Raw genomic sequence first — 13,069 nt, forward strand, 5'->3', positions numbered from 1 at the left:
TGCCAGCCGTTTCCTTTCTTACAGCGTGCCCATTCTGCGACCGCAGGGAAGTGTGGAGTTGGCAGAGCTATTTCAGTAAGCGAGGAGAGAGTCTTGCTGAAGCAGCACACGCTCACCCAGCATGTTCCACAGCGGGGTAGATGAGCCTGTGCTCAGTGCCACGCTGCACAGGTTTTGCTCACTGAGAGAGAAAAAAAAATGTATTGAGAATTCATTAATTTGTGTCTTGCTCTGTCATCTGTGCCATGCAGGCTGTAGCACAGGCATATGATTAGGCTGTGCACAGGGTTTTATAGAACTGAGTATTAATTATAACTTGCTTGCGGACATTTGCTGGCCTGCAGATAACCTTTTTTGTCCTCTACCCTTTAAATATTTGAAAGGTGAGTAAACAGCTGAGCCACTTCTTTGGGTACCCTAACTTTTGTTGTTGAAACTGATCTCTTCTCCCTGGAGGAGATCACGTAACCGGGTGTAAAGCACAGCCAGCCCCTTCCCTTTGCTGCTCAGAAATACAAGCCTAAAGGAGAGAGCCCCAGCCTGCAAGCTCATCAAAGTGTGGGCATATCTAGGAAAGGAATGTAGATGTGCTTGTGCAGCTGTGATGCTCAGAACCAAGCAGCTGTTCACAGCCATGCTTCTCCTTCTTGCTTCCTTTTTTTGATGGGCTATTGGAGGAGAAAGGATGGGTTTTAGTAGTGGTGTTTCCTTTTAGGATGGTGATTTCTCAGTCCAAGCCATATCAGTGAGACAGCTGGTGGTCTTGATTGAAAAAAGACATGTATCATAGGATCTAAGATGTGAGGCTGTAGCGTTTGGGCTTCTAAATGCTCCAGAGACAGGATAATTTGCCAGTCTATGACATAATAATCTATAGCACTAGCTTCTTGGGTGGTAAAAATCTCGACACTGACTTGTGACCATTGAGAGTTCCCACTCTGAGATTTACTACATGTATATGGGATTTACCCTGAGCATTGTAACTGACACTGGCTTCTAACTTGAGGATACTGTTGAGCTGAGCTTCCAGGTTTCGCCACCAAGCATTTTGTAAGAAATGGAGGAAAAACACACATGCCTTATGGACTTTTTGTGAAGCAAGCACGAAAGATTAAGCAAATCAAAAATTTCCATCCAACAACCAAAGTATTTTGATCTGATATCAAATATGTATTTAAATGCTTTTAAATTAATCTAAGAAAAATGTAAATGAATAATCTGTTAAAACAAGCACTAAGTAAATATCAAAGTGAAATATTTAAATGCTTTTCAATTATTTTATTTTTGTTTTGCATGAGGTATTCGGTGATATTGCAATGATATTCCAAGGTACTGTGCTGCCATTAATATTTTTTTGAAAAGGGTTTATATTGAATCTGCTCAGCTCTGTATGGAAATACAGACAAATGTTTTAGACAGCAGTGATAGTTGGTTTGAAACCTGCATCCGATTGCATGTGATACTTACAGGCTCAGTTCTCCAGGTTGAGACCAGTAATAATGCTATTGCATCTTACATTAGCAAAGCTTCTCTTCCCATATACACTTGTTATGTGTCAGGGTTTGAAATGTAACCTCTGCTCAGATGAACACTGAGGATCCTCACCACATACAGCTCTTCCTCATTACAGCAAGAGTCTGCTCAATCCTCTTTTTGCTGTACAGCCTTGCATCTCCCTGCACTAGAGAAGAAAATCTCCTGCTGGCATGCTTGTCAAAATAACTGTCTAGTGTCTCTAGTGTCTCCAGCCCTTGTATAACAGAAAAAGAGCCACATTTCAATTTGTGCTTTGTGGGTCTGCATGGGGCAGATGCTCTCGGCTCTTCCAGTGCATCCTGGTGCATCCGTGCAGCGCAGTGCAGCTGCCTCAGCTCTGATGTTGCTGCTTTCAGCTCCAGCAGTGGTGCAGCCGCTGCCAGCTTTGGGTCTGTGCCCTTGGCTTTGCCATGTGCTCTGTGTTCTTCTACCATTGTTTCAGTGAGCTACCTGTGTCCTCAGAGACAGACCACACAGGATTTGGGGTACCCTGCAGTGCTCTGCTAGGTTTTGCTGAAAAACACAGGCCTTTTTGGTGAAAAGCCTATGCTTTAAAGCCATATCACAGATGTGCTGCTCTGGGTTATTGTTCCCTTCCATTCTGTAGTATAGAATATCACTAATGAAAGATGGCTATTTTTTTCCATTTGTCAAAGAACATGTAGGTATGTTACAGCCTAGGACTCTGGGTGAGATTTCACCCTTAATTGAAATAGATTTGTATGCCTGCTCTCTCAGAAGGTTATTGTTTTACTGGGATTTATGTGCCATGCTTCAGTGTTAATTGTGGATTATTCTCTTCACTTTGCCTTTCATCAGACATAAGCTGTACATTAGCAATCACATTATGCAGACTTATGTGCAGTATTCACACACTGTGAGTTTTAACCCACATCCACTGTATTTCATAACATACAGGAGGCAATAGGTGGGATTCAACTCTGGGATTAAGATGAGTTTAACAGTCAGTGGAGGCTTGGCTATTACAGTCACTGGAGCACAGACAGTAAATCAGCAGACAAAATATAGGAATCTTCTCAAAGGTGGGTTTTCTGCGTTTAGGGGGAATTAGATTGATTTATCTCTATGGATCACAATGGGAGTTTAGCTTCTGAGTGCTCAGACAGCCAGCCGCAGGTAGACCTGCATTTGGGTGTCTTAATCTGCAAACTGAATCCCATGTTTCACTCTGTTAGGTCTTGTTCTTGGGACCTTGCTTTTCCATTCAGGCTAAACTCCATGGAGGCTTGCTGATGCTGCTATTTTTCCTAATTAAATGCCTGCTCCCTCATTTGAAGAATGTAGCTGGCCTGTGACACTGCCAGACCAGCAAAGAAACACATCCAGAAATCAATTCGGATCTTTGGTGGGCTGATTCACCCTCTGAAGATGTGTCTCTGAGCTGTCTGTGCAGAGAGCATGGGCGACAGCCATCTGAAGCCCCTCAGTTCAGTGCCAACAGCGAGAAAACAAATGTGTGCCATAGACTTTTTGTAAACATGCCTGGCTGGCTGTTCAGCACACTCCAGGAGAAATGAGCATGTGAATCAGCTCGAGTTCAAAAGTTATCTAATGGATTTGACTTTCTAGTCCATTCTGATGTGAGTCATTCCTGGTAGGTCATTTCCACAGCCTTTCCAAGTGTTTTTGCTGCTGGGGAGGGGAGGGATTCATCCTTATCAGGACCAGACCTCAGCCTAATACCAGTTCAATGATATTACCTGGCTTAGAACGAAGACAATTCTGTGAATTCTAAGGACAGGACAAACCTCTGATGGAGAAAACATGTTCATTTCCTTTCAACTAGAATTCTAAGAATAAGCTGCTCTCTCTTCCAAAAAATGTGTTAATAATATTATTTGGGTTCAAATATATTTAAAGCGATGCCAGTATTGAAATCTCACCTTTCTGCAAAATATTTCTTTTCCCTGTTTCACCCCAGTGTACAGAAGGACCTGTGAAAAGGAGTGTTGCATACTTGGAAAGCTAGACCATTTCCACCTTCCAAATATAAAGCAGCACTAGTTGTTTTATTGATGTGCGGGTTGCTTTCCTAATTCTTTGGATGTTGTATGTGGCCCTGATAAATTTGAGGCAAGTAACATCTGCACCTGTGTGCTGATTTGGGATCAGCCTGCTGCCAAGGAAAGTTCTCTGAAGTTAGTGTTATCATGGGGGTACACATTTACCAAGTCCTTATCCTGCAGGTTGGTCAAAATGTCAGGCAGGGCAAGAAGCACTTTTAAAAGGAAATAACTGCTCTGGAAATAAGATGCATAGTAGGTACTTAAATCACAGAAAACCATAAATCTGTTTCCCATATACTATGTACCAGACGGCATTTGACAGGAAAAAAAGTGTTTGGAGAGATAGCTAGGATGCCCTCAGAGTGAGCACTGTGTTGATAGATTAGGAAAGCTCCTCCTTTGCTTCTGGAGAGCTTATCTACATCAACAGCTTTTCTTCCCCTTTAAATGAATTTGGAAATTGTTTTTTAGACGAGCAAAAAGCTTGAGAATTGCAGAGGACAGTCAGGACATAAGAAAAAAAATAAGAAATAGTCCTATTGAGAATAGGGAGAGCTAATTTCAGGCAGCACTAAGAGGTGAAAGTAAGCAGAAAAAAAGGGGAGGGGGAAGTTTTAGAAAGAGAGAGCTTCTATGCCAAACAAAGAGGAGATGTTAGACATAAGCTGAAAATAAAGCTGCAATGACTTCTGCATTGTACAGTTATGTGTAATGGCAGTGGAAATGATGCTTTACAGATACGTCAGTGAAATGCTTTTCATTGAAGAAAGAGGGGAGGCTTTAATATCAAATACTCCCAATGTGTGCAATATTAATGAAATTCAAGCATAAAGAAAGAAGTGTCCAGGAGGTTCAGATACACTTTTTTTTCCAAGGCTCTTAAGTCTCCTCCTAGAAATAAACTGCTAAAACAGTAGTTCTTCTGCATACACATGTTGCCCCCACATACCTGACATATCAATGAAGAAAAGGTTGTTTAGATGCGGGCACCCCACCTTGACCATTTAGTCCTGTGATTGATGTCTTTCTCCGATAGCCTTGCATTCAGGTTGATTTTAGGCATAGGTGAGTGCTCTCAAATCATATATTGCAATAGCTAAGAATCTTAGAAACTGATTTAACAGCAGAAACTCCTTCTTGTTTAGATGACTTCATGAAGCAGAGCCATGGCATGCTCCTGCTCTACACCATGAAGAACCCCTCCTTCCCGGAGTATGTCTTCAGCAGTGAGAGTGGCATCATGTGCCTGGACATCCACAATGACCACCCCTACCTCGTGGCAGTGGGCTTCTATGACGGCAACGTGGCCATCTACAACCTGAAGAAGGCAACCTCCCAGCCCAGCTACAAGAGTAGCGCTAAGTCAGGAAAGCACACGGATCCAGTGTGGCAGGTGAGGGTGCCCCTCTTTTCCTCTAACTAGACTTTTAATTGGGCTGAGTTCAGGTACAGCAGGAAGAAAGTGCTGTATGGGCAGAGATGTTGGTTTAATACATGTGTTAGTGATTGACACTTATTTCAAGCTAATTTTGAAATATGCAGGAAAGCAAAGAAATTGCAAGAATTCTTGGTCTTCAACAGAGATTAAATGTGAGCAAAACTTTCTTTCAAGAATTATTTTTCTTAAGTCTTAATTATTATAAGTGATTTCCGTTTTGGGAGGAATTGATGTCCTCTTTATAACACCATGCAATGCCATTTATGTTCCAAATACAAAACCAAAGGGTAGCAAGTAATGAGCAGAATGTAAAACAGCATATCAGCCCTAAAAGAGAACTATCTTGGGCACAACAAACCCAGGGAGAGCTGTCTGTGGAACTGGCTGTCACTGAGATTCAAAACACCCTATCCTGTGGTTGATCTTGAAGTTTTCTAGTGAATTAAGAATTGTGATGTGCAGGTAATGCTCTTAAAGTAATGTCTCTTAAAATGCCTCCATGCGTCTGTCACAGAAAGCCTCCAGGGAGACGATATTGTAAAGGACTGAGCAAAATATGTTGCTACATCCAGCTAGCTTTTTAATTATGTCTACAGGGTAACCTGAGTTAAGATTGAAGCACTGTATGTGCTTCTGATCTCATTCATAGCAGTAAAATTGTGGCAGCACAGATTTTAACATGGTCTGTGTGATCCTGCTGAGGGGCAGTGATATGTGTTTGGTTTGCTAGCTTGAACTTAGAGGTACTGCTGCCAAAGCTATTGCTCTAAACTGATTTAGGCTTTCTTGCCTAATTCAGTCATACCTCTATGCACGTTGTACTTTGGCACGTCACGTGTGATTTGTCCCCCAGATGTGGCTCCTTGTTATTGCATCTTGCAGTCAAAATCTGAGAAATCAAGGGATCCTGATGGGACTGCAGATGAATGTGGCACTTGCCAAGAGCAGGACCAGTGCTTGCTATAAACAGAGAGGTTATGCAAATGTAACATTTCAGAGAACACCTGAATTTTATATTTGCTGCTTGTCTGGCCAAAGCTTTTCCCCTAGCAAACATTTGTAGTTTTTCTTACAGGTTTACATGGTACCGCAGGAGAGGGTTGTTATCATCGTACAATGTATCATGCACTCACACACAAAAACTACCATTACACATGCAAATCCCAGAGGGCAGAGAACTCCAAGCTCCTCCTGTTTCCTTTAGGGTTCCAGTAAAAAACAAACAACAACAACAACAACAAACACAACAACAAACTGTCAATATAGTTAAGTTGTACATGCAGCTTTTTATGACCTTGCTGCAGCATCCTACAGGTGGTCACAGTTGTTACTGTACACTGGAGATGCCAGAATCACAGAGCATTTGTGATTTGTTCCCCAGATAATATTGGGAAGGACAGAGTATGCTTAAAGTGGCCTTATCCATACAGAGCAGAAGCAGATACACTCTGCAGCCTGTAAGGGGCTTTTAGAAGTAGGTTTATGTGTAGCTCTTGACAGCAATGTGGCTGTCACAGGGGTGAAAAACATTATTAGGCACTCAAGGGAGATAGCTCTGCAGAGGAAAGAAGCTACCTCATGGGTATGGACAGATGTAGGTATGAGTAGCCCGTAGTTCCCATTTGTTTGTTTTATTTCCAAAGGTCGAGTGCTGAGAATCATTATCCTTATTTTTCCTCCACAGTAAAGTACCTGTATTTTTAGTAAACTTTAGAGTTTCTTACTTACCATGCCATAAAACTGAGTGAGCAGAAGTAGTAATAAGTTGATCACACAGCTTTCAGGAAAAGCGCTTGTGCATCTGTTGGAAAGATCTGAACTGCAGGTATTTGTCAACATCAAGCAAAAAGTTTAGAAAGGGTTTTCTCTCATTTTGATGGGAGAAAATTAGACTTGAAGGATGATTTGTTATGTTGAGACACTAGATAGTTTTTCCTCATTCAACATTTAATGGTTCTAGAAAGTGATGTCTCGTTTTCCAGATTTGGTTTAAAGATGTACTGTTCTCTCCCACCAGCACCCCAACTAGTCTGAAGCCTGTTCTTTGTCTAGACTACCCCGTGCAGTCCTCACTTACATAGAGACTGCAAGCCCATGACTTTGAAGACCAATCAGAAAAGTAACAAAGCTTTCCTGAACAATTAAGAGCCTTTGTTCTCTGGGCTGCCTGGCTCCTTCCTTTTCAAACAATGCAGCCCTTTCACAGTGGAAGCAAAATGGAAAGTGAGTAAAACAGCCCGACAGCTCTTTTCTTTTCCATTTCATCTTCACTAACTTAGTAATATCTCAGTAAGTTTGCATAAAACAATGCCATTGTAACATATCCCATTATTAAGAACAAAATAATATAAAATTTCTGATTCTTTCACCTAAGAGTGAGTTCATCTGCCTATTACTGGTTCCTGTATCTTTAAACAGCATAGCAATGGCTTCTGATGGATTTGACAAGTGTCTTCCATGTATTAAGCCCTACTGCAGTATAAATAAGGGAAAGTTCTGGTTTGTTTTAAATTAGACATTTCTCCCTCCTTACTACCAATGGATTAAATTCTAAAGTCAGAACTCCAAAAAAGGAAAAGAGAGGAACAAACGAGCACATGGACATGCAAATGTATATGCATGCAGCACAGTGTGCCTAATACAGCCACCAAAGCCTTAGGTCTTACAGGAACATAGAATTGGAAATATTCTCACAGGTCAGTAAATTAAGAACTCTGCCTTGGCAAACACCTGCTTAAAAGAGTCAGCTCCTGGGAAACTGTGCTAAACCTGCCGTGTTCTGCTGGGCAAAAGCCTTTGTGAGGTTAGGCTAAATCCCACCTTAATTGAAATAATGCTCTAAGTGATAAGCAAAAGCTTCACACCCATCATCTCTGATCGTCATCATTTTAGGAAGAAATCTCTTCACTCGGAGGCTGGTGAGGCCCTGGCCCAGGCTGCCCAGAGGAGCTGTGGCTGCCCCATCCCTGGCAGTGCCCAAGGCCAGGCTGGATGGGGCTTTGGGCAGCCTGGGCTGGGAGGGAGGTGTCCCTGCCCATGGCAGGGGACTGGAATTAGATGGTCTTTAAGGTCCATTCCAACCCAAACCACTCTATGATTCGTTCTATGATCTCTACCACTGAGTACTCCTAGAAAGCAAGTCCCTGGACAGGGTGTCTGCTTCAGGCAGTGGCTGAGTCCCGGAGCTTGGCTCTGGCTGTTAACCAGGGTGGCCAAAGTGGTACAACTTGACTAGACTTGGGCATGTGGAGCCCACAAGAGCAATCTCTTGAGAGAGGCTCTCAGCACAGAGGCCCCCTCTCTTTGTCAGTCTTTGAGCTATGTTTTTATTTTTCTCCTGTCTTTTAAAAAATAAGTATTATGATTAGTCTTTATAGCTGAGAACAGTGCTTTTTTTCCTATTCTTTATCCCTGGAATGTGTGAAATATTTTAGATTTGAAGCGTTGGGAAGCTGGAGCAGTTCAGAAACAGGGATTGGTAATAAGCTGTCGCCTGTGTGAAAGTTTTTCTTCTGTTCAGTCTCTCTTTTAAAACACTTCTTATTCAACAGATTTGTTTCCACCGTGTGCTTCTAGTCCACTTCACAACAAAACAAGGACTTTCTTTCTGCTTGCTGCTGGGATTAGTACAGTGACAGTACTGCTGCAGGGGATTGGATTTTTTTTTCACTTGCACACCGTCAGAATTGCTAACTGAATTCCCAGTGCAGAGTGTTGACCCTAAGATCTGCAAAAGGAGTATTTCTTTTGGCTGTGCTTAGAGGAAATCTCAGCTGTGGCAAGCTTGCCCATGTGCACAGCTTGGTTTGGAACTGCTACGGAGAGATCACTGGTCAGAAAAACAACTTGGTTCATTGTTAACTTACTGAACCTGATCTTGCCTGCCTGGGAGCTGACACCATGGAGCTTCAGATGGCATCCTGAAAGAATTATTTTCTTCCTTCTGTTCATGCACAGGAGGAGAAAGGGCTGGCTGCTGCTCGCTAACTCTTCACCAAATGCTACTCAGGTTAAATATGATGCTCATGCTTAAGACCAAAAGGGCAAGGAAGCATGGTAATAGTCTGCAAACTGCCAAAGGAAACCAGGGGCAGTGCCAGCTTGTACATTAGTTTCCCATTTGAATATGTGGAAGTCCCATCTCAAAAGTAAACCACATAAAATACACCTGAGACTCTCTTACAGTAATTTGCCCTGCAATTTTTTGATCTCTTCTCCAGCTCTACTTTCTGTGTTGAAATCTAAGTCCTTAAATAACTCTACAGTGAATCTTGGCAGTTCATGAAGCCACACCAGACTCACCTGATGGGGTCTTGGTTTGCTGATGGAAGTAAATGAGTTCAGTTTCAGAGACCCTTTAAAGTCAGCACAACCTGCTGTTCTCCACCCCACTCCATGCTGCTGGAAAAAATTCTTCACTCAGAGAGTGGTGAGGCCCTGGCCCAGGCTGCCCAGAGGAGCTGTGGCTGCCCCATCCCTGGCAGTGCTCAAGGCCAGGCTGGATGGGGCTTTGGGCAGCCTGGGCTGGGGGGAGGTGTCCCTGCCCATGGCAGGGGGGTGGAATTAGATGGTCTTTAAAGTCCCTTCCAACCCAAACCACTCAGTGATTCTATGATTCTATGAAGCTGATTGTGTTCACTGCACGTAGGAGAAACAAAAAAAAGCATTTTATTCATAATTTCCTGTCAAACCACCACACTGTTTCATTTCTGATGATGGCCACTCTCCTAAATCTGTCATCTGCAGTCAGACAAACAGCTTTTGCAGCTTGCTTTGCTTCGTAGATGTTAGTGCTTCACATAATATTTTGTTCATTTGGCTTCAGGCAAACAAAGAGTTTGATGCAACGAAAACAAAACAAAAAGAAAAGACAGAAGGTTGCTATCAAGGTCAGAATAAAGATCAGCTGTCTCAGAACAGGCTTGACTCCCTTCCTTCTGCCTTCACTGCTAAGGAGCACAAAATGGGTGTTTGCTGGGGACAGTTCAGTGATAAAGCCTCATTCAACTCCATAAGAATACTGTTAGGGAATAACTTCAGAGGAGAAAGAGAAATTTGGAGAAGAAAGGAGAGCAGTGGAAATCTGACACCAAGGTGGCTGGACAGGAGACAGGGATGAGGAGAATCAGTCTTGAGAGCTGGCAAGTGGGAGAATGTGGCCCGAAGGGATAATACAGCAGAAACCTGCAGACAAGGATGGTTCAGCACCAAACCTCTAGGGTAATAAAGCCAGTCGCATCTTGTAGTGGGTCAGTGCAATGTCTGTACAGAAGACCTTCATCACCACCTCAGGCTTTCTCCTACTTTTCTCCTGCTGCCAGCCCTGTCTTGCATTCCTGGCCCAGTGCAAGCAAGGCAAAAAGCCTTATTCACCTCTTACATCCCAAGAGTAAAGCAGGACGCTGTACCCTCACCTAAGAGTCAATACTTCACTTCAGTCTTTCAGTACAAGCACAGAAGAACAGAGGTGTGGGAAGAGCATCCATGGGCCAGCCAGGGGGTATTTGGGGCCCAGAGAACTCTATCGGACAGACACTTCCCTGCTGGGGCAGTCCTACTGCCAGCAGTGAGCTCTGAGTCCAGGGACAGGCTGCTGCAGCATCAGCTGTGCTGGTCGGTCAAGGATTTGCCACTGTGCTCCTTGCTGCAGCACCGCGAGGCACGTTGTGGCTCTCAAACACCTGTCCTGTGTTTGCTCCCTTGTCCCCTCCTGGACGGAAGTGTGGGCAGGAAGGGCTGTGCTTGGGAAGGGCCAGATGCTTGCTGTAGAAAATGGGGTAAAGAACAGCAGCTTTCTGGTCGTCCTCAGTTGCTGGTTGCTCACTGCAAAATCAAAACCCAGGTGGAGGATACTCTGTCTCCCACACAGTCAAGTTTCTCTGCTGTCGGGGAAAGCTCTGATGGGCTGCACGAGCCTATCCTGAAGCTTTAGGCTCATTTAGGCATGGTGGAGGTGGTGGAAAGTGCAAGGCACTACTGTGGCAGAAATGCTGGATAAAATCTTTTGCTTCGTGTTTGTACCTTGTTGAAAACATTTTAATGCTTTTTGAGCCACTTTAAAGTTAGAAAAGGTAAGTGTCTAAATGTTTCTTCCGAAGTATCTTTGACAATAATGGACAAAATCACTGTTCTTTTAACTTCAGTATTGTATTTTTTGAGATGGTATCAGGCTGTACCTTTTGGATATTCAGTTTCTGTAACTGGCTATTTTATAACTGTGCCTTGGGTATGGATTCTTGCAGGTTAGAATTTCTCTTGCAAAAGCACTGAAACCCTCCCTTGCAGATCACGTAGCGTTTATCTGAAAAGGTGTTTTTTTTTTCCACTTTGATGCTGCTTTTCCCTCTGTACTTTATACAGATGCTCAACTTATTTTCTGCCTTCTGCTCTCACTGCTGCTTGCTTAATAGATTCTTCTCTAGGTATTGTTCTTCTCTCTCCCAGTCCTTTTAGTTGAGATCCAAACCTTCTTACTGTGGATTTTCAGGTTGTTTGTAAGCAAAGTCTATGTAGTTTTATTTGCCTTTTAGTTGTACTGATGCTTGTTCGTTGAGAAACCTTCACTCATAAAATTTGAGAGTCACTTGTAAAATGTAAGTCTTTAGACCTTGGGATGTTGGAATGTGTTAGCCCACGCTTTCAAAGGGCAGAGAAGTTGTAATGCATTTGTTTGATTGCTTAGATCTTTGAATCCTGCTCTGCTACTTCAGAGCAGTCACAAAAGTTAACTAAATATTTAACAGAAACCAGGAAGCTGTGTTGGATCTTTGTGGAAAAAATGTGTTTCTGCACTGGCCTGTAAAATGTGACTGCTGATTGCTGGATCCTCAAAATAGATGGAGCAAGCAGCCAGAGCGGATGGCTCTTACCGGCACTGATGCAGCCTGTGAACAGCAGCGTGCTTCTCCGAGGAAGATGAAATAGTGATGAGGGAGTGATAAGGGCAGAGCTAAACGCAAGCTGAGCAGGATGGTGCAAGCGAAGCCACCCAGCTGTATAGCGGGATGTGGGGAGCAGGGGCAGCCACAGCTTCCACCCTTCTCCTGCCACCGTGGTGAGCTCAGTGGTCGGGGATGCTCAGCACCGGGCAGGTCCTGGGGCCAGCTCTCCCCGTCCCTGCTGCGAGCCTGCTCGGCCCTGCGATGACGGGAGCCTTCTGTCAGGCACATTACAGATGCTGTCTCTGATTTAGCAGCATCATACAGCTTGGGGATTTGGATGCGAGCCTGCCTGTTGTGTGTCTGCTGTCCCTGAGCATGGAGCGGGGAACTTCTTATTTTGTCTGTAAATTGGAAATCTTGCTCAATGAGCACGGTCAGAATTGAAACCGGGAGCTGTGAATTGCAATTGGTTAAATACCCCTGAGCTTTGCTGGCCTCTGGCACCCATCATTCAGCTGCATGCTGTGTGTGACATGGGAGCACCACCGTTGACAGGACAAACAGGAGAGAGTCTAATGGCTGGGTCCTTGCTCCTCAGCTGTTAACATACCAGCCTAATAAATACAGAGGGAAGTGCTGTGAGAGGAATAAGGAAGCAGATTCCTGGTGAAATGCTGTACAAAGCAGAGCATCCGACTCCCAGCAGGAGGAAAACAAACTGAAAGTAGGGCCAGCCCTTATCCAGTGCTATTTATAACCGAGCTCTGCTTCCTCCAGATAAATCTGAGTCTCTGAAGCATGAGCAATGTACAAGCCCCAGGCTGGGCCTTTGCCCTGTATCAGCGTTACTCCCATGGCCATGCTCTCTGCTCAGCTTCGTGCTGTGTCTCTCCCTCTATCACTGAATGTGCTCTTTGATAGGAGAGGTTTCTCTGCCCTCTTTCTGCATCCCAAGTTAATGTGTGGTGTTTGAAGGTGCTGGTGCAGTGGATCTGATTCCTCACTCCTGTCACAGCTTGGGGCTGTGAGTCCCAGGATGATGCTATCGAGGTGGGAGGCAGTTGATCTAGCTATGGGAGAGAAGTGATTTTCCGAAGAGGAGTGTTTTTGGGGTTAAATGTGAAATGGGAGTTTATTTTACAAGGAGTCTACAGTGCTGATAAACACATCTGAATGTTTTCCTTCAG

General features: G+C 43.8%; 2 protein-coding genes across 3 annotated transcripts in view; one reads left to right on the plus strand and one right to left on the minus strand.

Moving 5' to 3' along the window:
• Positions 1 to 13,069, minus strand: part of FAM219A (family with sequence similarity 219 member A) — a 267,457-nt gene that overhangs the window by 159,438 nt on the left and 94,950 nt on the right. The window lies entirely within an intron of this gene.
• Positions 1 to 13,069, plus strand: part of DNAI1 (dynein axonemal intermediate chain 1) — a gene marked incomplete at its 5' end in the record, with an annotated part of 130,170 nt that overhangs the window by 50,663 nt on the left and 66,438 nt on the right. The window contains one exon of the mRNA XM_082782808.1: positions 4,709 to 4,956. Coding sequence (XP_082638934.1) covers positions 4,709 to 4,956 — 248 coding nt within the window. The remainder of the gene's footprint in view (positions 1 to 4,708; positions 4,957 to 13,069) is intronic.

This window comes from Aythya marila (genome assembly GCF_965140915.1).
Source record: "Aythya marila genome assembly, chromosome: Z".
Classification (NCBI taxonomy): Eukaryota; Metazoa; Chordata; class Aves; order Anseriformes; family Anatidae; genus Aythya; species Aythya marila.